The sequence below is a fragment of the Oncorhynchus clarkii genome, chromosome 2 (assembly GCF_045791955.1).
Source record: "Oncorhynchus clarkii lewisi isolate Uvic-CL-2024 chromosome 2, UVic_Ocla_1.0, whole genome shotgun sequence".
Taxonomy (NCBI): Eukaryota; Metazoa; Chordata; class Actinopteri; order Salmoniformes; family Salmonidae; genus Oncorhynchus; species Oncorhynchus clarkii.
This window is the reverse complement of record NC_092148.1, coordinates 34015143-34037213: the sequence shown is the minus strand read 5'-3', so window position 1 is coordinate 34037213 and position 22071 is coordinate 34015143. Positions and strand designations below refer to the sequence as shown.

The 22071-nt window shown below is 45.8% G+C and overlaps 1 protein-coding gene across 2 annotated transcripts in view; it reads left to right on the top strand.

Moving 5' to 3' along the window:
* Positions 1-7227: 7227 nt before the first annotated feature.
* Positions 7228-22071, top strand: part of LOC139367021 (plectin b) — a 171546-nt gene continuing 156702 nt past the window's right edge. Inside the window, exon 1 of one of the 2 annotated variants that reach the window (XM_071104956.1) lies at positions 7228-7533. In XM_071104956.1, the coding sequence (XP_070961057.1) occupies positions 7443-7533 (91 nt within the window). In that variant the 5' untranslated portion in view covers positions 7228-7442. The remainder of the gene's footprint in view (positions 7534-22071) is intronic. The other variant, XM_071104967.1, reaches the window with a different exon arrangement.

The following is a 22071-nucleotide window of genomic DNA, read 5'->3' as shown; positions in this document are numbered from 1 at the left end:
CCTTAGTTTTGGGGTTATGCTCAGGTAAAACAATTTGCTTAATCTATATTTCCAAGTCCTATTCTTGAAGATCAAGGGGTATAACATTTAGTGGAATGACTGGAATTCTGATAGACTTTGGTTTTCAATGTAAAGATGTAATTTAATTGTATTATATGTAGTAGAAAGCAATGGTTTAGAAGAAGCCTACATAAACAACCCATAAAGTAAAATGTAACATGCATATATGGCCAGCTATGTAAACTTTAACATGGAATTATCCTGCAATAGATTTGGTTCAATTGGTAATGTACATTTTTGTCTTCTTCTAGTGCCTCTTAAGGGGAAAGTAATCTAAAAGTAAATTATTGTAATCAGATTACGTTACTGAGTTTGGGCAATCCAAAAGTTACGTTACTGATTACAATTTTGGACAGGTAACTAGTGACTAACAGGTTACATTTAGAAAGTAACCTACCCAACTGTTCACACATGGTTATCTGACCAAATGATCAGGGGTAGTATCTACCATAATTTCTATTACTATTTATCTCTCACACACACACACACACACACACACACACACACACACACACACACACACACACACACACACACACACACACACAAACCTTCTCGAACCCTCTCATGTGGACAGCGTGTGTGAGTAACTTAATCCCCATGCCAAATGCCTACACACACAGCATAGCACACGTGTTGTCTGCATTGGGAGCTGGGAAACTGCAAACAATCATCTCAGATTGTGGTGACACAAAGTTAGATATACATAGATACACATTCAAATATACACTTAGTCACGCACACACACGCACACGCACGCACACACGCACACTGGTCATCGTTCACCTCATATAGACAACTGGAGAGTCATCAAAGATGTCGTTAACTTGTATCTGGTTAACAACTCACAACTTTAGGGGGGCTAGCTAAAGAGTCAAAGCACGGAAAGAAGCAAGAAATGTAAATATTTCGAAAGGGCTGAAACACCAGTAACAAGTATGCATGTGTGACGTGATGTGTGTGTGTATGTACATCTATGTGTATGTACATCTCCAGGTGGGGTGTAGAGGAATGGGGTGAATGGGGTTGTACAGGAACACACCACTCCACTCATCTGTTAAGCCACAGTACAGTCTTCTAATACCCTCAGCCCTTTAACCATTGTCAACACAGCAAACAGCCCTCTCCCTCCATTGAGAGACTTGCCACACTGAACTGGACTGTGATACCTGTCTAAATCCAGCCCATACTATACAGTATATAGATGCTGTAAAGGAGTCAATGGAACACAATTTTCTAACAACGTGGATATTCGTCAAATCCTTCATGATTTATGTGTTGTGACAGGCCCACAGTGTGGTTACTTAGGTCCGATTGGATATATTTCGCTGTTTTCGCTGCATAACATTTAGAAATTCTCTTTTTTGTCCCTTTTCAGGTTTAGAAGAAGTGACTACTAAATGCTAACTCCTGTTCGTATAAGATGGTTAGCATACAGAAATTGGCGGTTGTAGTCAGTCGTTTTTAACTGTAATGAAGTTGATTGGTGACAATGACATGAACATGTGTTGGGCTTGGTCCATACAAGCATTATTCTCAGAATTCTAGCTCAACATAGTGTGAAATACACATATAAACAATAGCCTAAATGTAGGCTAATTTTGCTGGGGGGCAATGAGGAGACTTGGTTATTTTCCCCATGGCCCTTTCCCCCACACGTTTCCATGGCAATTTCATTATTTTGATCGAGTTCAAATGACCCTCTTTACCGCATCTACAGTATGCTGAAGCCTACTCTAGTTTTCTATTGTTATGGCACATGGCAACGATAGAAAATGAGAGTTAGCTTCAGCACAGTACGTACAGTACAGTAAAGTATGGATGCAAGCTTGGTCCCATATCTGTTTGTGCTGTCTTGCCAACTCCTATGGCCATTGTCACGCCAATGTTTGGCCTGACAATAAGAATAATAATTTATCAAATGTATATTTTGTGCTTTTCATAACAATCTGAAAGTGCTTCAAAAGCAAAAAAACAAGCAATACATCATTATGAGTAGCTTAGCTATAGTTAGGTAAACCAATAGAGGCCAAGTCTTTGAGTGTGTGCATCCTGCATTGATGGAAAGGGACAGTTCATGATTTGATTAGAGAAATAACCAACAATGGCCATAGGAGTTGGATCTTGGACCAGGCTAGATGAAAATGTGGTGAACCACCAGGTGTGTGTAGTCCTAGTCCTGTCATGTGCCAGTAGTGAAACAGTTTCCATTTCCTGTCGAAGTGTGGATGTTTGTCTGGAACGGCAAAAACGGCTCCTTTTCCAGTGGCGAGCGAGGCATTTGGACTTATCCTGTTCCCTCACAGGAAAGCCTCCTGGCTGATGTCAGGGACTGGCCTTTGTCATGAGAAACTCGCTGATAGAAGGGCCAGGACGGAAATGAAACAACTAGGGGAGAATTTCCTACGGTACTGTCTCTACTCCCTGCCAGTGTGCTGCTGAGGGGATCTGACACAGAAATATAATAGACTATACTTGGAGGAGTTAACACTAGAACCCTTGGGCCTCGATGGACCAAGTCATTCTGACTGCAACATTCTAACAGTGTAATTAATATTTTTTTGCAAAAATAATAATTTGGTAGTGTTTATGAAGGCCGTGGGTAACATTAGAAAAACATTTTTATTCAATATTTTATAACACAATAGCATTTCTATGAGTTTATGTTACAGTAAGTTAAAAAAATCATTTTTTAAAATTAAAGTGTTCAATCAATTTTATTCGTGTTTGTTAAAACTATGAAACAGAAAGCATATGTGTTGGAACACATTTTTATAACAATAAAATAAAAATACCCCAACCACCAAAACACACGGTCAAGACACACGGTCAAATGATGAAAACATCAGTAGCCTAAACATCATTATAAGTGCCAAGTGGCCTTGATAAATAGTGAAATTAAATAACAACATTATAATGAATATAACAGCAGTAGATTTTGACAGCAGTCCAAAATAGTCAATTATTGTCAGCTTGTGTGTAACGATCGTTGTTGGAAAGATGGTCCGACCAAGATGCAGCGTGGGATAGGTTAATCATTTTTATTTATGATAACCAGCACAAAACAATAAAGAGAAACAAAACGAAACGTACAGTTTGTAGGGCTAAAAAGCTGCAATACAAAATCAAGATCCCACAAACAATAGGTGGGAAAAGGCTGCCTAAATATGATCCCCAATCAGAGACAACTATAGACAGCTGCCTCTGATTGGGAACCATACCAGGCCAACATTGAAATACACAAACTAGAGTACCCACCCTAGTCACACCCTGACCTAACCAAAATAGAGAATTAAAAGGCTCTAAGGTCAGCACGTGAGGTGCGGACTCCGGACTCCAAACCTGACTCTATGGGGGAGGGTCCGGGTGGGCATCTAGCCTCGGTGGCGGCTCCGGTTCGGGACGTAGACCCCGCTCCCCTCGCGGTTCCCTCCGCTTCCGTGGAACCGGACCTTGGATCGTCGCCGGAGGCTCTGGACCGTGGATCATTGCCGGAGGAACCGGACTGTGGATCGTCGCCGGGGACTCCGGACCGTAGATTGTCGCCGGGGACTCCGGACTGGGAACCCTCGCTGAAGGCTCCAGACTGCGAAGCCTCACTGGAGGCTCTGGACTGGGAACCCTCGCAGGAGGCTCTAGACTAGGAACCCTCACTGGAGGCTCCGGGCCATGGATCCTCACTGGAGGCTCTGGACTAGGAACCCTCGCTGAATGCTCTGGACTGGGAACCCTCGCAGGAGGCTCTGGACTGGGAACCCTCACTGGAGGCTCCGGGCCATGGATCCTCACTGGAGGCTCTGGGCCATGGATCGTCGCTGGAGGCTCTGGACTGCCGCCCGTAGCTGGAAGCTCTGGAATGCCGACCGTCTTTGGAGGCTTGGTGCGTGGAGCTGGCACAGGACGTACCGGGCTGGGGAGACGCACAGGAGGCCTGGTGCATGGAGCCGGCACAGGACGTTCCGGGCTGTGGAGGCGCACTGGAGGTCTGGTGCGTGGAGCTGGCACAGGACGTACCGGAGGCCTGGTGCGTGGAGCTGGCACAGGACGTACTGGGCTGGGGAGACGCATAGGAGGCCTGGAGCGTAGAGCTGGCACAACGTGTCCTGGACAGATGACAACCTTCGCATGGCAAGTACGGGGAGCTGGCACAGGACGTACCGGGCTGTGGAGGCGCACTGGAGACACGGTGCGTAGAACCGGGCACACACTGTACCGGAACAATAACACGCTCCTCAAAGCGAGTGCGGAGAGCTGGCACAGGACGTGCAGGGCTTGGGGAGGCGTACTGGAGACCCGGTGCGTGGAGCCGGTACAGTCTTCACCAGACGGCTAGCACGCTCAGGATAAGTACGGAGAGCTGACTCAGGTGGCATTAAACTGATGACACGCTCCTTAGGGCGAATGTTGTGCCTCATGCACCAACACAACAGCTCCCTCATAACTCTCTCCTCCAATTTCCCCATCAACCCCTTAACTGTCTCTGGTTCACTCCCTTCACTCCCCTCCAAGTTCACCTTCCTCTCCCAGACTGGCTCTGGTTTACACCTCGGCTCCGCCGACCACCCCGTGTGCCCCCCAATTTTCTTTTTTGAGGCTGCCTCCTGGGATTCTGTCGTGGTCGCGAACCCCGGTGTCGTCGTTGTTGCTCCCTCGCTGCCTCCTGGCACCGCGAACCCCGGTGTCGTCGTTGTTGCTCCCTCGCTGCCTCCTGGCACCGCGAACACCGGTGTCGTCGTTGTTGCTCCCTCGCTGCCTCCGCCTGCTTCCATGGCAGGCTTTCATATCTTGCCAAGACTTCCTCCCAAGTCCAGGATATTCTCTCCTCCACCTCCTCCAAAGACCAGGATGCCATCTCCTCCCGGGCACGCTGCTTGGTCCAGTTGTGGTGGGATCTTCTGTAACGATCGTTGTTGGAAGGATGGTCGGACCAAGATGCAGCATGGGGTAGGTTAATCAAAAGGAAACGTACAGCTTTGTAGGGCTGGCCAGTCTTGTTTTCTTTGCAAGCGACTTGTTCGGCAATGACAGTGACGAAATTCGCCGTAGTGACATTTATCCCCTTGCCAACATAAGGTTCCACAAGCCTGATCACCACATTCTCCATCTCTCGCTCACTTGCTGCCGGTTGTGGATATTTTCTCAGATGTGAAAGCCGTTCAGCATGTACAATTACACATGCGCTCACTCTGTAGCCTACTTCAAGTGGGCCAGAGTAGACTGATATGACTGCTTTGATTCGCTGGACTGATGTAGGGTACATCAACTCACCCATTCTCCCCCTTTCTCCCCCATCGTACTTTACTTCATTTATTTCATCTGTTGTCATATGTGTGAAATTAGTTATGGTATAGTTTAGGTTCAGTTTCAAGGAAATTATCGGGGTGATTATCAGCTGGGCACTGCACTTTCAACTGTTGGTAGAAGGACCAGAACAGGCCCTACTGTTGGTAGAAGGACCAGAACAGGCCCTACTGTTGGTAGAAGGACCAGAACAGGCCCTACTGTTGGTAGAAGGACCAGAACAGGCCCTACTGTCGGGAGAAGGACCAGAACAGGCCCTACTGTCGGGAGAAGGACCAGAACAGGCCCTACTGTCGGGAGAAGGACCAGAACAGGCCCTACTGTCGGGAGAAGGACCAGAACAGGCCCTACTGTCGGGAGAAGGACCAGAACAGGCCCTACTGTTGGTAGAAGGACCAGAACAGGCCCTACTGTTGGTAGAAGGACCAGAACAGGCCCTACCAGAACAGGCCCTACTGTCAGGAGAAGGACCAGAACAGGCCCTACTGTCAGGAGAAGGACCAGAACAGGCCCTACTGTTGGTAGAAGGACCAGAACAGGCCCTACTGTTGGTAGAAGGACCAGAACTGGCCCTACTGTCGGGAGAAGGAAGGGGAACGGGACAAAAACATTTAAAAAATGACATGCCCTCCTAAAACTGGTTATAAAACAGTTATGTTTGTGATATTAAGATTCTAACACCGACAATGTGTTATATAGACTTACAGTATTTAGGAGAGGTCAAGGACAGAGGGGGGCATGACTTTCAAAATGGCACAGTAATAATAATAAAACAAATCATGAGCAGTCAAAATGGCTGCTTTCGCGGTTCTACTGTTAATGCACGGAATGGATATTTGATTCTTTTGACGTGACACTTCAGTATGGAATAAACACAGTTTTATGTTGATGTTCCTGTATGGCTGGATGGATGCTTTCAGTACAATGTCAGCAATATTAGTTGTTTTATTGCTTTCCCACCCCTATAGATGATTCACCAACACTTCATGAAACGTTGGCTTGTATGGGTGCAGTAATGAGGCCGCTAAATCAGGCGCGATATTAAATTGATAGATGTCATGACATATAATATCTATATATAATTTTCTGTTGCTTGCTCTCGGAGGAGTGTGTTCCCTGAGGATGTCATGGTCTCATTCTGCACTGTAACTCGTTTTTAAACGTATTCACAATTGAGAGGCAAAACATTTACTTCCACTGCTTGGTGAATGACCCGGACACGCGAGCTAGGCTGCAACAACATAGAGCATTGGCATAATCTGGGGAAAGGAGGGAAAAATATCCTTGTCCATTAGATTTAGTTGCTTTTATTTGGTTTCTGTGATTAGGATTGCAAATACTGTACATTAGAGTATTTTTTTTGCCTTCAAAACTGTGTTTGGGTCTCGCATCTAATAATGAGAATGTTTTTCTTTTTTTCTTTTTTAACTTTAAGTCAGATGGGAATTGGGCCAGCAGTAGAAATGAGGTAGCAGCTTGTTTGTGTGTTTGTGTGTGTCTTACTTGTGTAGGAGTTGCTACTGGGTATGACTGAGTTTTGTTTGGAAAGTATATGCTAAACCCTTGTGCGTGTTTTTTTTACCCAATAAATAGCTAGGAGATTATACATAGGGAGTGTGCGACTCTCTTTGTTTTCATAGCTTTTCATAGCTTTACCGCTGTGCAATAGTTTAATGGTGTGCCTGGCTGACAAGTCCTGCTGGTGTGCCCAAAGCTTCTCTCTCTCTCTCTCTCTCTCTCTCTCTCTCTCTCTCTCTCTCTCTCTCTCTCTCTCTCTCTTTCTACGTGCTTCCACTGCCATGTGTCTTTAAGAGGAGGGACCTGGCATTTATATTGAGTATTTATCTGCTACGTGAGGGGGTGGGGGGGGGGCTGGTTGCTGACCACTGGAATGAAGTTGAGCGCTGTGGAGAGCTCATACACAACTGCGAGAACTACAGAGAGGACAGACAGACAGACCGTCAGCAGAGGTTTTCAACAGGGAAAGAGAGAGAGGGAGCCACTGACCTCAAAAGAAGAAGAAGGGAAAGGAGGAGGACAATAAAAAGAGGAGAAGAGGGTGACGGTCCCCATTGACAGCCATGGCCATGTATGAACCCGCATGCCTCCCCCCCAATGCAGAGGAGCAGGACTTCATCCAGGCGTATGAGAACGTCAGGGAGAAGTACAAAGGTACATGCCAGCCAGGGCCCACACACTCACATAGAGGAGTGACTGCTGCTACTGCCAGTTAGGACAGGATATAGTCCGTGTGTGTGACTGAGGACGTGTGGGGGAGAGGGAGAGTGTATGTGATATTAGTAGCTCTGCACAGGGGTGTTAACAGCATATGTGTTTGTATGAGCCTGTGTCTCTTCATCTGTCTTTCTGCACATCTTCTACACCCTTTTGTGTGTTTGTGTGTGTGTGTGTGCGCAACAGGGAGTGCAGCCAGCCAGCCACACGCTGCTCCTCCAGAGTGCTGAGGGATGTATTGATTGGATCACATGTTTGCTGTCACTCTGCCGGTCTCTCTCTGTGGCTCTCTGTGGCTCTCTGTGGCGGTTGTCAAAGTTCAATGTGTAGATTTACTCCACTGCTTTATCTTGATATGTGAACATAGCCAACTAGGTCTACCATTCTAACCTTTGACCTTAATGAAATGGAGAGGAGAGGGGCTTACATGTACTGTAAGTGCTCATCTGATTGTGCTATATTTTGCCCAGCTACAGTTTATGGGACGTGGACAGGTGTTGCTTCTCTACAATGAAGTATACTGTCCATCAATTTACCGGAGCTTATCATCACATTATGTGTCATCTACCACAATGAATATAAATGTTCTCTTTAATTGTTTCTTTTGAGCCACTTGGCTAATGTTCCTGGGAAAGAATGTTCTGTCGTTCATAGTCTGTCACATCCACTGGTTGAAGTGTCAAGATCTTCTTTTTGTTCATGATGTTCATATTGTATAGAGGCTGGAATTCAATGTACAGTCTTTGTTTAAAGCGATCACCCTGTTTCCACACATCTGAAGGCATAGCTGTGAGGGGAGTTTACCTGGTAGTTTGTATAGGGCTGTACCCAAGACCAGTCTCTGATTTTATATCACCATGGGGAAAAAGAGCTAATGTGTAAATACATAATGCAATGTGGACTTTATTGAATCGAGCCCACAGTCAGAAGATAGTGGGTTGGGGATCTCAATCATAGACTATCATAGATAGTAGACTATCATAGACTATCATACTTCATCCATTGACAATCAGGCCTCATCCACTATCCTCATCCACAGAAAAACCCCATCCACACCCCAAAACCCCTCCATTCCTATTTCACATCTGCATTAGTGTGTCTTTGTACCCATAGCTCCTTCTCTCCATATCCCACATATCTCCACATCTCTCTCCATGTCAGTCCTTATCCCCTTACTGTTCTGTACATCAGAGCATTAACTCCCTCCATTTCTCGCACCCCGGTGTTCCTTCACTCTCCTTCTCCCTACATCTTGCTCCCCTTTACGCATCCCCATTCTGCTTTCCCCAAGTACGTAGTCCTTCCAGCTGATCTTTCCTTCAGAAAACAAGAGAGCTCCTCTATAAATATTGCCCCAGTTTCTTGTCTCGGAGAGAATCTGGAGAATGAGCCCCTGTGCTGAATCAATTTAGCTGTTTTTCAGGGGTGGATCTGCACATTTGTGGGTTTCTGTTTGTGCTCTATATGTGCGTGTGTGTGTATGGGCGCATGCATGCACGTGTGTTTTGTTTTATTTCAAGCTTAGTTCTGTGTGTGTGTGTGTGTGTGTGTGTGTGTGTGTGTGTGTGTGTGTGTGTGTGTGTGTGTGTGTGTGTGTGAGACCTATGACCAAGAACAGTGGCAGCCAGGCAGGTGTTTATATTTGAGAGTTCCTCTGTGTTCTCTCTTCAGTCTCTGTCCTACAGGCAAGGAACGTAAAACAGGCAAGACTGTCCTGCTCTGCTCGCATTATCCTTATTAAGGCACATGAGGCAGGGAGGCAATGAGCTGCTCATCTGTCTCTCTCCATCTCTCCCAGTCTCTCTCTGTCTCAGCCCCCCCTCTTTCTCTCTCCATCCGTCTCTGTATCTCTGTCTGTCGCTCTCTCTCTCTCTCTCTCCATCCCCCATCCCTCTGTCTCTGTCTCAACCCCCCCTCTGTCTCTCGCCATCCCTCCCAGTATCTCTCTCTCTCTCTCTCTCTCTCTCTCTCTCTCTCTCTCTCTCTCCATCCCTCTGTCTCTGTCTCAACCCCCCTCTGTCTCTCGCCATCCCTCCCAGTATCCCCGTCTCTCTCACCTCTCTTTCTCTCACCTCTTATCTCTCTTTCTCTCTCCGTCTCTCTCCATCCCTCCCAGTATCCCTCTCTCTCTCTCTCTCTCTCTCTCTCTCTCTCCATCCCTCTGTCTCTGTCTCAACCCCCCTCTGTCTCTCGCCATCCCTCCCAGTATCCCGTCTCTCTCACCTCTCTTTCTCTCACCTCTTATCTCTCTTTCTCTCTCCGTCTCTCTCCATCTCTCCCAGTATGTCTCATTCTCTGTCTCTCGCCTCTCACCTCTCTCTCCTTCCTGATTGCTTGAGTTAATTATTTTAGAGAGAACCTGTGTTCTTTTCAGTGATGTCATGGTGGTGTTTACTCACTACCATGCACAGGTGAATCTAAGGTCATGACTCATCAGACTTCTTGCCTTCAACTCTTGTTCTTGTTCTTCTCTGTGTATCTCTGTATATAGTAGGATGTGTGTGTCTTAGTGTACCTACTGATGTCCGATAATAGACAGTATTTATTCTGTAAACATTGCTAAGTCTAGTTGTTCTTCCGCTAGGCGTCTTTAGCCATAGCAGCATACCGTGACAGTATTGGAGTTTCACTGGGAGATTTTATTCCATTGTCACACTCACCACTCGCCAGAGAATTCCCCATTTAGTTTTGATCTTTAGCGTGCATCTCGCCTCACTGTTAGAAGTAGGAGCGGTTGCCATAGAAGTGCTGGATTATGGGACACTTGAATGACTGCGCTCGGAATCTGGGGGGGAGTTGTCAGCCGATGGTTCAGAAATGATCGTATTCAATGAGAGAAGAAAGTTGGTGATGCATATTATGGGGTAAGTTGACCTGTATAGAATGCTAAGTCATTGCTCTGGCACTTTGTACTGATGCGCCTCCATTACATTAGTCGGAGTTTACACGGTAGGAGACGTATCCCCCTGGGTGATGAAACAACTATTTGAGAATTCTCCCTGTTCCTCCCATTCTGTCATCCTGCAAGTTGGAAAACATGACACTACAGTCTTACATTCATCACAGTATGTACAGTATATAGAATGTGTCCCTCTCTAGGAGTCACTCAGCCTGCGGTCTTTGATCCACTGTCATATCAGGAAGACGGACAGCATTAATGGATAACTATACTGTCATACGTTTGTAAGCGTTTATATAAGACGTATCCCTCTGTAGGAGTTAGTCAAACATTTCTCTTTGGTTCATTCGCAGATCGGGAGGCAACATGACGCTACTGTCTTACATTCGTCAGAGTTTGTGTGTAGGACATATTCCTCCTCGGGAGTTAGTCAGCCTGTGCTCTACATATTTCATTCTCTTGTGCTGTCTCATTGTCCCCAGCATGGCGGAGGGAGGGAGGGAGGCAGACAGGCTGGCTAGCTGGCTGACTGTCTTCCCAGCGTCCTTTAATTCACTTTGTGACGGCAGGTGATGTGGGCGGGATGTCACTGGGCAGCCGGTGAGGAGGATTGCCCCGGTCTGGGTGGACGTGCCGGGTGGACGGGCGGACTACGGTTGGCATCCACGCTCTCTCCCACCGCCTACTTCCATGGCGCCCTCTTACGCCCTGCGGGGGCTTAAAATAACCCCCAAGTATAGCCTCAGCCTTGTTCGGCCGCCCAATTAAATAGTTATTTTGGGCCCGGGGGCAGACTTTGATTGTACCATGTTTTTCTGGGGTATAAAACAAATATATGGACTGTGGTTAATAATTTGATTTGATCTAAATGTGCTTGTTTTGGAATGATGGAATCATTACTCATGCCACAAAAAAAAATGGATCTCTATAGCTCAATGAAGAATCTATCAGTGGATGACTTCAGTTATATTTAGGTGTCTTGTGTAAAGTCCTTTGGGAAGTGGTCAGTCACCCAGCTTTATGAATGAACAAACTATTTAAAAGCAGTGGTGTCTATTCTAGCTGTGTAGTGTGCGAGTGTAGTGTGTAGTGTGCGAGTGTAGTGTGTTTGCCGTTTTAAAGCGATGAGTGAGTGTGTATACTGAACAAATACATATATAAATGTAAATATTTTTTTTGTTGTCACATGTGCCTTAGTGAAACGCTTACTAATCAAGCCCTTAACCAACAATGCAGTTAAGGAAATACCCCCCCCCCAAAAAAAAACAACCCAGATAATAATAACATTATCGAGCAGCAGTAAATAACAGGGCTATATACAGGGTGTACCGGTATAGAGTCAATGTGCAGGGGCACCAGTGTCAAGGTAATATGTACATGTAGAGTTATTAAATTGACTATGCATAGATAATAACAGAGAGTTGCAGCAGCGTATGGGGGGGGGGGGGGCAATGCAAATAGTCTGGGTAGCCATTTGATTAGCTGTTCAGGAGTCTCATGGCTTGGGGGTAGAAGCTGTTTAGAAGCCTCTTGGACCTAGACTTGGCACATCGGTACCTCTTGCCGTGCGGTAGCAGAGAGAACAGTCTATGACATAGGTGGCTGGAGTTGAGGGAGCGTGCAATGCTGACTGCTGGAACGTCCAACAGATAATTTCCAGATAATTTTGTTAATTTCTCTACCATAAGCCGCCTCCAATGTTGTTTTCGAAAATTTGGCAGTACATCCAAGCGGCCTCACGACCCGCAGACTTCTCAAATTAAAATCACTTGGAGCTGATTTCCTGGTGTTTTTAGTTAATGTGTTTTTGCTCAGAAAACCACCCGTCGGTCAGATTCAGTTTGCGGGCCGCAGTTGGGGAACCCTGTATCACGTTTCAGGTAAGACCCAAATGCAGACTGTGTTGAAGTAACAATGTTTATTACAGCAACAGGGGCAGGCAAACGACAGGTCAAGGCAGACAGGGGTTGATAATCCAAAGTAGTGGGGCAAAGGTACAGGACGGCAGGCAGGCTCAGGGTGGGCAGAACAGGAACAATCACTAGACAGGAATAGAGGGAAAAATGCTGGTAGGCTTGATGAAACAAAAAGAACTGGCAACAGAAACAAAGAACACAGGTATAAGTACCCCAGGGAATAATGGGGAAAATGAGTGACACCTGGAGGGGGTGGAGACAAGCACAAGGACTGGTGAAACAGATCAGGGCGTGACAGTAACCCCCCCTCCCCCTCCCTCTAGTGACACCACCTGGCGTCCTACCTGGGCGCATACCTGGTTGAGCGGGCTGCCGGAACTCAGAGATGAGGCCTGGGTCCAGGATGTCCCTAGCAGAGCACCTCTCCTCTGGGCTATAACCCTCCGTCAACCAGGTACTGGAATCCCCTGCCCCGAGGTCAAACCGTCAGGAGATGTTTCACCATGTACGCCGGTCAGCCGTCGATGAGACGGGGGAGAGGGGTGGGCCTGGAAACAGGAGACAAGGGGCAGTAAGACACGGTTTTAACTCTAGACACAGAAAAGGTAGGAAAAATACAGAGGGTACGGGGCAACAGAGAACGAACAGCAGAGGGGCTAATCATCTTGAAGCGGGGGGAAAGGTCTCGGCTTCCGGGGGTGTAGTCGCGGCCCTATAGCGGCGTGGCATCGCCTCAGGCTTGACCTTCTTGGATACCGGTCGGTGCTGCGGAAGCGAAGCGGCCCAGGCCTTACTGAACCCCTCCCAGAGGTCCTGGTACTCTGCGGGGCTGGCGGAGAAGTGCGGGGCAATTTCAAAGCCCCCAGGAAGATGTTCCGGGACAGGCAGAACTGACTTCAGGCAATGAGGGTGGCAGGACGGGCTGGGCCAGTTCGTACTATCACGTTTCAGGTAAGACCCAAATGCAGACTGTTCAAGTAACAATGTTTATTACAGCAACAGGCAAATGACAGGTCAAGGCAGGCAGGGGTCGATAATCCAGAGTAGTGGGGCAAAAGTACAGGACGGCAGGCGGGCGGAAAAGGTCAAAACCAGGAACAATCACTAGACAGGAATAGAGGGAAAACCGCTGGTAGGATTGACGAAAAAAATCGAACTGGCAACAGACAAACAAACAAAGTACCCAGGGGATAATGGGTGACAGCTGGAAGGGGGTGGAGACAAGCACAAGGACAGGTGAAACAGATCAGGGCGTGACACCCTGCACTAATCTATGGATTTCACATGAATGGGCAGGGGTGAAGCCATGGTTGGGCCTGGGAGGGCATAGGCCCACCAACTTGCTCAGTCATGCCCCTTCTCAGTCATGTGACATCCATAGATTAGAGCAGGGTTCCCCAACTGGTTGGTTTTATTCGGCCCCCCAAGTTTTCTGAGCAACAAAAAAACATGCCCTACCGTTCAAAAGTTTGGGGGCAGTTTGCGCTGTTCTGTGAAGAGAGTAGTACACAGCGTTGTATGAGATCTTCAGTTTCTTGCCAATGTAACTTCCTTTCCAAAACAAGGACATTTCTAAGTCACCCCAAACTTTTGAACGGTAGTGTATATATTTTTTATTTTCATTGTTGGACGTACAAAACTGTAAAAACACCAGGAAATCAGCTCCAAGTGATTTTAATTCAGGAAATCTATAACCAAATATTTCCATAATAGAGTGACGTGATCATATACAAATGTAAGCAAAAGTTTAAAATGAATATGTTTTAGTCAAATAATATATCTGTTGGGGCTTCTTGCGGTCAATTTGCAGTCTACAAATGATTTGTAATTATGTTCAGGACCCCCCGACCATCCTCTCAAGAAAAATCATCCTTCAGCTGAATCTCGTTAATGATCCCTGGATTAGGGCCAACTGAATTGATTTCAATTGACTGATTTCCTGTAACTCAGTAAAATCGTTGAAATTGTTGCATGTTGTGTTTTATATTATTGTTCACGTTATATATGAGATGGCACATCAGGTTTCCCGCAGTGGACAGGCTAGTGAGTGATGGGTGTGTGGTGGGCCCAAGGAGCTATTTGTGGCTGATAGGGATTTTAAGGATCAGAGTCAGTGACACGTCAGATCTCCATGAATCATGAATCACTGCTCTCTCTCTCTCTCTCTCTCTCTCTCTCTCTCTCTCTCTCTCTCTCTCTCTCTCTCTCTCACACTCTCTGTCTCTCACTCTCTGTCTCTCACTCATACACACTGTCCACTCCCTCATTCTTCTTTCTTTAAAACAATAATAATAATTTCACTCCCTCGTTCTCTCTCTCCCTCGTTCTCTCTCTCTCCTTCGCTTTCTAAGACTCTGCATGCATCTCAGTCTCCTGTCGACAGGCTGAATTAAGGACTCCCAAAAGTGTTAAATGAAAGATGTATATATATATTTTTTTTCATATACAGTATGTATGGATCTATTCATATACCACTTGCTTTTACCTTGCTACAGAAGTACTGAAATTGAACAATACATATATTTGAGAACCATGTAACCATGATAATCACGTGTCTCTGTCTGTCTTGTGTTCTGTCTCATAGGTAAGCATTGTCCCTCTCCTTATTGACTCCAACACAGGAGAGGGACACTCTTTATGACTTGGTCAATGGGTGCATTGGAATCAGGTGTTGTAGCCTACTCTGCTGTCTTAAATTGCTTTGCTGACAACATACCTGTGAGTTTCCAGTAGTACCCTCATTGCATGTCTACTTGTAAATCACCCCTCACCCTCTGCGGGATTTGTCCTGCTGTGGCCCCTGTGAATCACACACACACACACACACACACACACACACACACACACACACACACACACACACACACACACACACACACACACACACTGAACTGACGCAGAGGTCAACCAGGCACAAATGCAATGTGAATGCTAAATTAAGTCATGAACAATTGAGCCAGTCTGCTGTGTAAAATGTGTGACATAAGGATATTTTCCTTAATTGAGTAGCTGCCAAAATCTTCCCTTTCAAAGAGCTTAAGCTGGCAGTTTTCCAGAGCAGAAATTTAGAGGGAAAATCTCAGTAATGGAAATCTTCTGTACAGTATGTCTGGGAAATCGTTACAGCAGAAATGCAGCGGGCTCAGAGAGTGTGAGAGTGAAAAAATAGAGCGAGCGAGGGAGAGTATGTTAGAGTTGGAGAGAGAGAGCGGGAGAGAGAGATGGGTAAAGTATGAGTGGGAGAGAGAGAGTCCTTTTTTCCATCTAACTTAACTCTGAGAGGTGTCGGAACCATGCTAAGGGAAAGACACTGGGTTATTCCTGGTCTTTTCCCGGCCTCTATGTGTTTCTGTATTCTTGTCATTTCAGCATTTTTAGGGCCGGTGGCAGCAGCCTGGGATAGATCAGCACTCAGGTGAGAGGTCACTTCAGGGCCAGGAGGATCATGGCTAGACGGGATCCAGCTTTTGTCAAATTAACGTCAGATTTTACTTTTCGTAGCAGGTCAGGAGAACTTATGCAGCACGTTAGGAGAATTAGGTTAAGGTTAGGAAAAGGGTTAGGGTTAGCTAAAATGCACCAAAAAAAATCGCCTTTGGACTCTAATTTGACAAATGCTGGAATACCTCCTGGCCGGTCATGGCTAGACCCTTCTAGACCCTTCTAGCCATGACCGACCAAGGGGGATGATAATAGATGCTTTGCAGAGATTCCTCTGGCCGTATATGGACTTGAGGGTCCGCTGGGAGGCTTCCCAATTATTTACTGTCCGTTTCCTGTCAGAGAGGCCTAGCTGTGCAGAAGCTAGTGTTCAGTTTGATTGGATTACAGCAAGTGCAGAATCACATCGGCTTATTCATCAAATGGCTTTTTTCTTCAGTAAAATCTTCAGTGTCTCTGTGTGGGCGCACTCCCTCACGCGTAATGTCTGTTGAAACTCAGTCTTCAACAATGTTGTCAAGCATTACACGTGAGGGAGCGGCCTGCTGCTGAAGAAATGCAGAGCCGTCTCATTCGCGTACGCTCATGGTTTTTGCCCACCTCATCTCTTCTCTTCAAGCTGCACGACTTGACACCTCGTTTGATCGTTTCTCAGCCATCTTTGTTTGAAAGCGGCATGATGGAGCGGTTTAGTTTGAGTGACAAGGTGTCAGCGTTTGATGGAGTGACAGCTCAGCATACTGCTTTAGTGTCAACCTCGTGGGTCAATTTATACGCAGGAGTCACTGCATCGTTTTGGCAAGAGTTCCTTTCTACGGAGACATGACTTTCATTCAACTGTCGTTGGGAATTATGTGGGAAACACTGTTTGCACCTGGACTGGGTTTGACACAATGCCTCTCTTTTCTTCCTCCCATCTCTCTGTGCCCCTGTTCCTCTGCCTTTAGGTTAGGCTCTGGCACTTTGTTAACTGCGCTATGTGTCTGGGACGGCTGCCCCAAGGCGTCAGTAAGCAATGAAAACATATAGGAGTAATCATATTGCTCCTCCAGATGCACACATAGATGCATGAAACCACATACACGTGCACTCGCGCACGCGCATGCACTCAAGCAGGCACACACACATGCAGGCATGCAGTGACAGTTGCACATCGCAATATTATATCGACACTTTGACTCCCGAGTATCGAGTTGATAAAAAATGCAATATATTGTTAGGTAGAATTAGCTAGTGCTAGGCTGCTGTGCTTGCACACAGACTCTGGTATTGTTCATCCTATAGCTTGTTCTCCAGCTTCTTTTGTAATCGTGAGGCAACATCTGTTCAGCACTTTTTATTTCCATGACTGATCCAAACAAATGTTCTCACGCCCTCTCTCGTTTCTCTGCAGCAGACATATAGTGAGCAATAGGTTCTCAAATTGCACACATGCGTCTGCCCAACTTAGGCGCGATGTATACAGGATAAAGGAAGAAGATGCCATTTGGACAGCGTTTGCTCATGGCCAAGATGTCTTGCAGATGCGTTTAGAGTTCTACATCGTTTATACGTTGGCCAGACATCAACATTCCTATTCTGATGTCTCGCCGACATCTTCCCAATGTGCAAACGCTCTCTAAACTACACATCCCCCACGCAATTTGATACGCCGGCCAATGGTGTGCGTGTTATCAAAGGTTTGAAACATCAAATCCCAATAAAAGCGCAGTATCGAATCACAATACATGAGAAATCTTGAGAATCGCAATACATGTCATATCGGCACGTAAGTATTGTGATAATATCGTATCGTGAGGTCCCTGGCAATTCCCAGCCCTACATGGGCAAGCAGTGGCACATGGACACACGCACGTACAGTAGGTACGCACTCATGCACATATTTGCATGCGTACTTGTATGCATTTGCATGCGTACTTGTACACACACACACACACACACACACACACACACACACACACACACACACACACACACACACACACTCACCCGGGGACTGGGACATGGGGGGAATGGGCCGTTAAAGCAGCATTCGGTGTCATCTTCAGTCAGTGCACTAAGTATCTTCCTTCCCCCTCATTTCCCAACCCTCTCTTCTCACATGCTCATTATAACCATAGTGACGAGGGTGTGTGTGTGTGTGTGTCTGAAAGTCCTGATAGGTGTGTGTGTTTGAACATTGACATCTAAGTCAAGGTGCGTGTCAACGTATCAGGATGGATTGGATTTTAGTGTGAATGGCCACAGTGTGTATTTATTTCCCATGGGCCTAATTGAACCTCTCCTCTGGTGTGGTCTCTGTTCGTGCTGGGATGAGTTTTTAAATGGAAGTGTCTGTCTGTATGCTCTGTGAAGGAGCACTGCACGAGCTCTGTTTGATTGGCTGATGGAAAGTGTTTCCGCTCCAGAGAGAGGGTATGGATTGAAATAGACATGAAACAGTTGAGCATTCTTCTAGCGGGTAACAGTGCTCAAACAAAGTCCCTAAAAGGTCATATGTTTATTAGTGATACTGTGAGCAATCAGTGAGAGATGTGGGTGCTTTCAGTGTGGAAGAGATTTAGATCGGTCTGTGTGTGTGTGTGTGTGTGTGTGTGTGTTAGTGGTCTGCCTTGTCATTCTCTAGAACATTACTGCTTCCAGACACGCTGCGCAATGACGAGCCGGCATGACAGAGTCACCACGAGGCCCGGGGACGCCACAGCAAGTCATCCTGCACAGCTGCCGCACACACGCACACAAGAATGCGTGCACGCATGCATGCACGTGAGCGCACACAAACACACACACACACACACTCACACACTCACACGCAGAAAACCCTGGGGTAATACAGACTGCCCTTGAGGTATCACTTGCTACATTCTCCTCTGGTAGCAGGCTGCTTGGTTTGCCGCACATAGACATGCTAAAGACTTTTGAGAAGTGTTGCCTGGTGTGCAGAGACAAATACCTAGCAAGCTGTTATTCCCCAGCCTGAACAGTACCAAACAAAACTCTGAGCTTACACACTTTTACCTCAGTCTGAGTGACAGAAGTTGCCGTTACCCAAACTTCTTGTATAGATAAGGAGGACCAACTTCTCTATCAGATGTGTGAACAAGGTCTCGGATACGGTTGTGGTAACTGCTTTTGGATGCTATTGATTGCATTTTGTATTACAGTTTTTTTTTGGGGGGGGGGGTATTCTCATTTGAAAAGGAGACCTGGGTCTCAATATGACTCCCTGCGGAAAGAAAGGTTAAATGAAATGTGACGTTGGTCTCTAACCTCTCCAGCCCAGAGGGGTGTAACTCTTCTCCTCTGGGGAAGAATGGCCACACTGGAAATCAGATTGTTTTTATTTTCTCATCAAAGCGCTAAAAGCACAGCTAATTCTGGGCTTCCTGTTGTAGCCGCACTTTGGCACAGGGCAGTGTTGTCTCACAGAAGTAAGGGATTGTGGGGCTTCCAGAGAAGGAAATGGCACTCTCCCCTCTCCCCCTTTTTGACTGATTTTAATCAGTCAGAGCAAACTGGGGTCAAGGTCGTTCAGTGTTTTTAAGCATTCCTCAACAGTAGCAAAGCAAGGTCCTATCTGAGCTCTGTTATTAGTGCTCTCAAAAGCAGCGCTAAAAATCAAATATGAAAAGATATTCAGCAACTTTTGGCAGGACAATGGAAGTTTGCTTTGACATTGTCCTACCAAGAGTTGATGAATATTTTTCAGCTTCAGTCTGCTTCACTGTTCACCTTCTGAAAGTGAGTTGGCTTCAGCATTTGACCTGTGTAGGAGCCTGTGCTCTATCCACGACACAGACTGACCAGATGAATCCAGGTGAAAGCTTTGATCCCTTATTGATGTCACTTAAATCCACTTCAATCAGTGTAGATGAAGGGGAGGAGACTGAAGCTGACGTTAAGGAAGGATTTTTTTAGCCTTGAGACAATTGAAACATGGATTGCGTATGTGTGCCATTCAGAGGGTGAATGGGCAAGACTGAAGATTTAAATGCTTTTGAAAAGGTTATGGTTGTAGGTGTCAACTGCAACGCTGCTGAGTTTTTCACGCTCAACAGTTTCCCGTGTGTATTAAGAATGGTCCACCACCCAAAGGACATCCAGCCAAATTGACACTACTGTTGGAGTCAACATGTGCCAGCTTCCCTGTGGAACGCTTTCGACACCTAGAGTCCATGCCCCGACTAATTGAGGCTGTTCTGAGGGCAAAAGGGGGGGGGGGGGGGTGCAACTCAATATTAGGAAGGTGTTCTTAATGTTTTGTACACTCAGTGTGTAGTGTAAATGTCATGTCTTCGGGCTGACAGCTTCACTCTGCAGTTCTATTGTCATGTTAGGAATCTGTAGCTCAATGACAGCGTTCGTGTACATGGATGCCGTGACAACTATTTGTTGTGTCACCGCCAGTGTACATGTCTGTGTGTGAGCGTGTTTCTTTTAAAGTACTTGTTTCTGTTTTTACTGAACTGATAGTACTTGACCTGAATCGTTGTGCAATAATCTTTACTCATCTCACATGTATATACTGTATTCCATTCTACTGTATTTTAGTCAGTGCCACTTCGACATTGCCCGTCCTAATATTTATATATTTCTTCATTCCATTTTTGTACTTTTATATTACTGCACTGTTGGAGCTAGGATGTGTATTTGACCAATAAAATGTGATTTGATTTTAATAAAGCATAATCCTAATGCATTGTAGTGTGTGTGAATGGATTATTTGTGAAATTCTTTCAAAGACCGTTTCAGATGTCACATAAAGGAACGTCTTTAGTTAAACCAGTGTGAATGCTGATTTTACCACGCTAGTAAAGCCGTGGTCATTTTTATGTATTGTACCTGGTTGCAGACGATAGATTCCCCCAAGGCCTGCTGGATGTGGTCCTTATGAGGAAGCATTTAGAGGAGAGGAGAGAGACGTATGTTTATTCTGGAGATGCTGAGGCTCCTGTAACAGAATCAATGCGACAGTACCCAGTTCCAGACAGACATCTTGGATGAGTCTGGTCAGGCTCCCGGGGAACAAAGGAGCCAAGCCGACGCCTTCAATGAAAAACTCCTTGCATCATTACATTAGAGAGAGAGAGAGAGAGAGAGAGAGAGAGAGAGAGAGAGAGAGAGAGAGAGAGAGAGAGAGAGAGAGAGAGAGAGAGAGAGAGAGAGAGAGAGAGAGAGAGAGAGAGAGAGAGAGAGAGAGAGAGAGAGAGAGAGAGAGAGAGAGAGAGAGAGAGAGAGAGAGAGAGAGAGAGAGAGAGAGAGAGAGAGAGAGAGAGAGAGAGAGAGAGAGAGAGAGAGAGAGAGAGAGAGAGAGAGAGAGAGAGAGAGAGAGAGAGAGAGAGAGAGAGAGAGAGAGAGAGAGAGAGAGAGAGAGAGAGAGAGAGAGAGAGAGAGAGAGAGAGAGAGAGAGAGAGAGAGAGAGAGAGAGAGAGAGAGAGAGAGAGAGAGAGAGAGAGAGAGAGAGAGAGAGAGAGAGAGAGAGAGAGAGAGAGAGAGAGAGAGAGAGAGAGAGAGAGAGAGAGAGTTTGAGTTTTTATAAAACCTTTATTTTTTACTCAAATGTTAACATAAAATAATGACACACTGCCTTTTCAGAAATAAAACAACAAATGTAATTCCTAAACAAAAATAAATACATAACATATACATTCAACTTATTTCAGCAGCAAAAAATAATTTCCCCTCCTCTACAAAACAAAGCGCTCCTTCGTAGGCCCACTTCTCCTCAAATAATAGGAGATCTTTTACAGCTGAAAAGAACTCAAAATCTACTTTTATTCTTGCTTTCACTAAACCTTTAAAAACACATCTTACATCCTGCCCATATCCCGTTTCTATCTTATGTTTCCTACTCAGAAAAATTGACATCTTAGCTTGTCCCAAAACAAAATTTAACATTTGACATTTTCTTTTCTGTTGTTTACTATAATGAAACCCCAAAATAAAAACAGTGTTATTGAAAAACTCCCCTACAGCTTTAAACAAAGATTCCAGCATTTCCAATAGAGGTTTTATCCTCTCACACTCCATAAAACAGTGAAAAATGGTTTCTCTTATATTACAAAAAGGACATCCATCTCTAACATCTGAGTTAATAACAGATACAAAAGCATTAACTGCAATGATGCCATGTAAAACCCTCCATTGCATATCACCAGTACCCTTTTGTAACGGTGGTTTGTACAGTGCTCTCCATGCTGGCTTTACCTTGTCATCAAT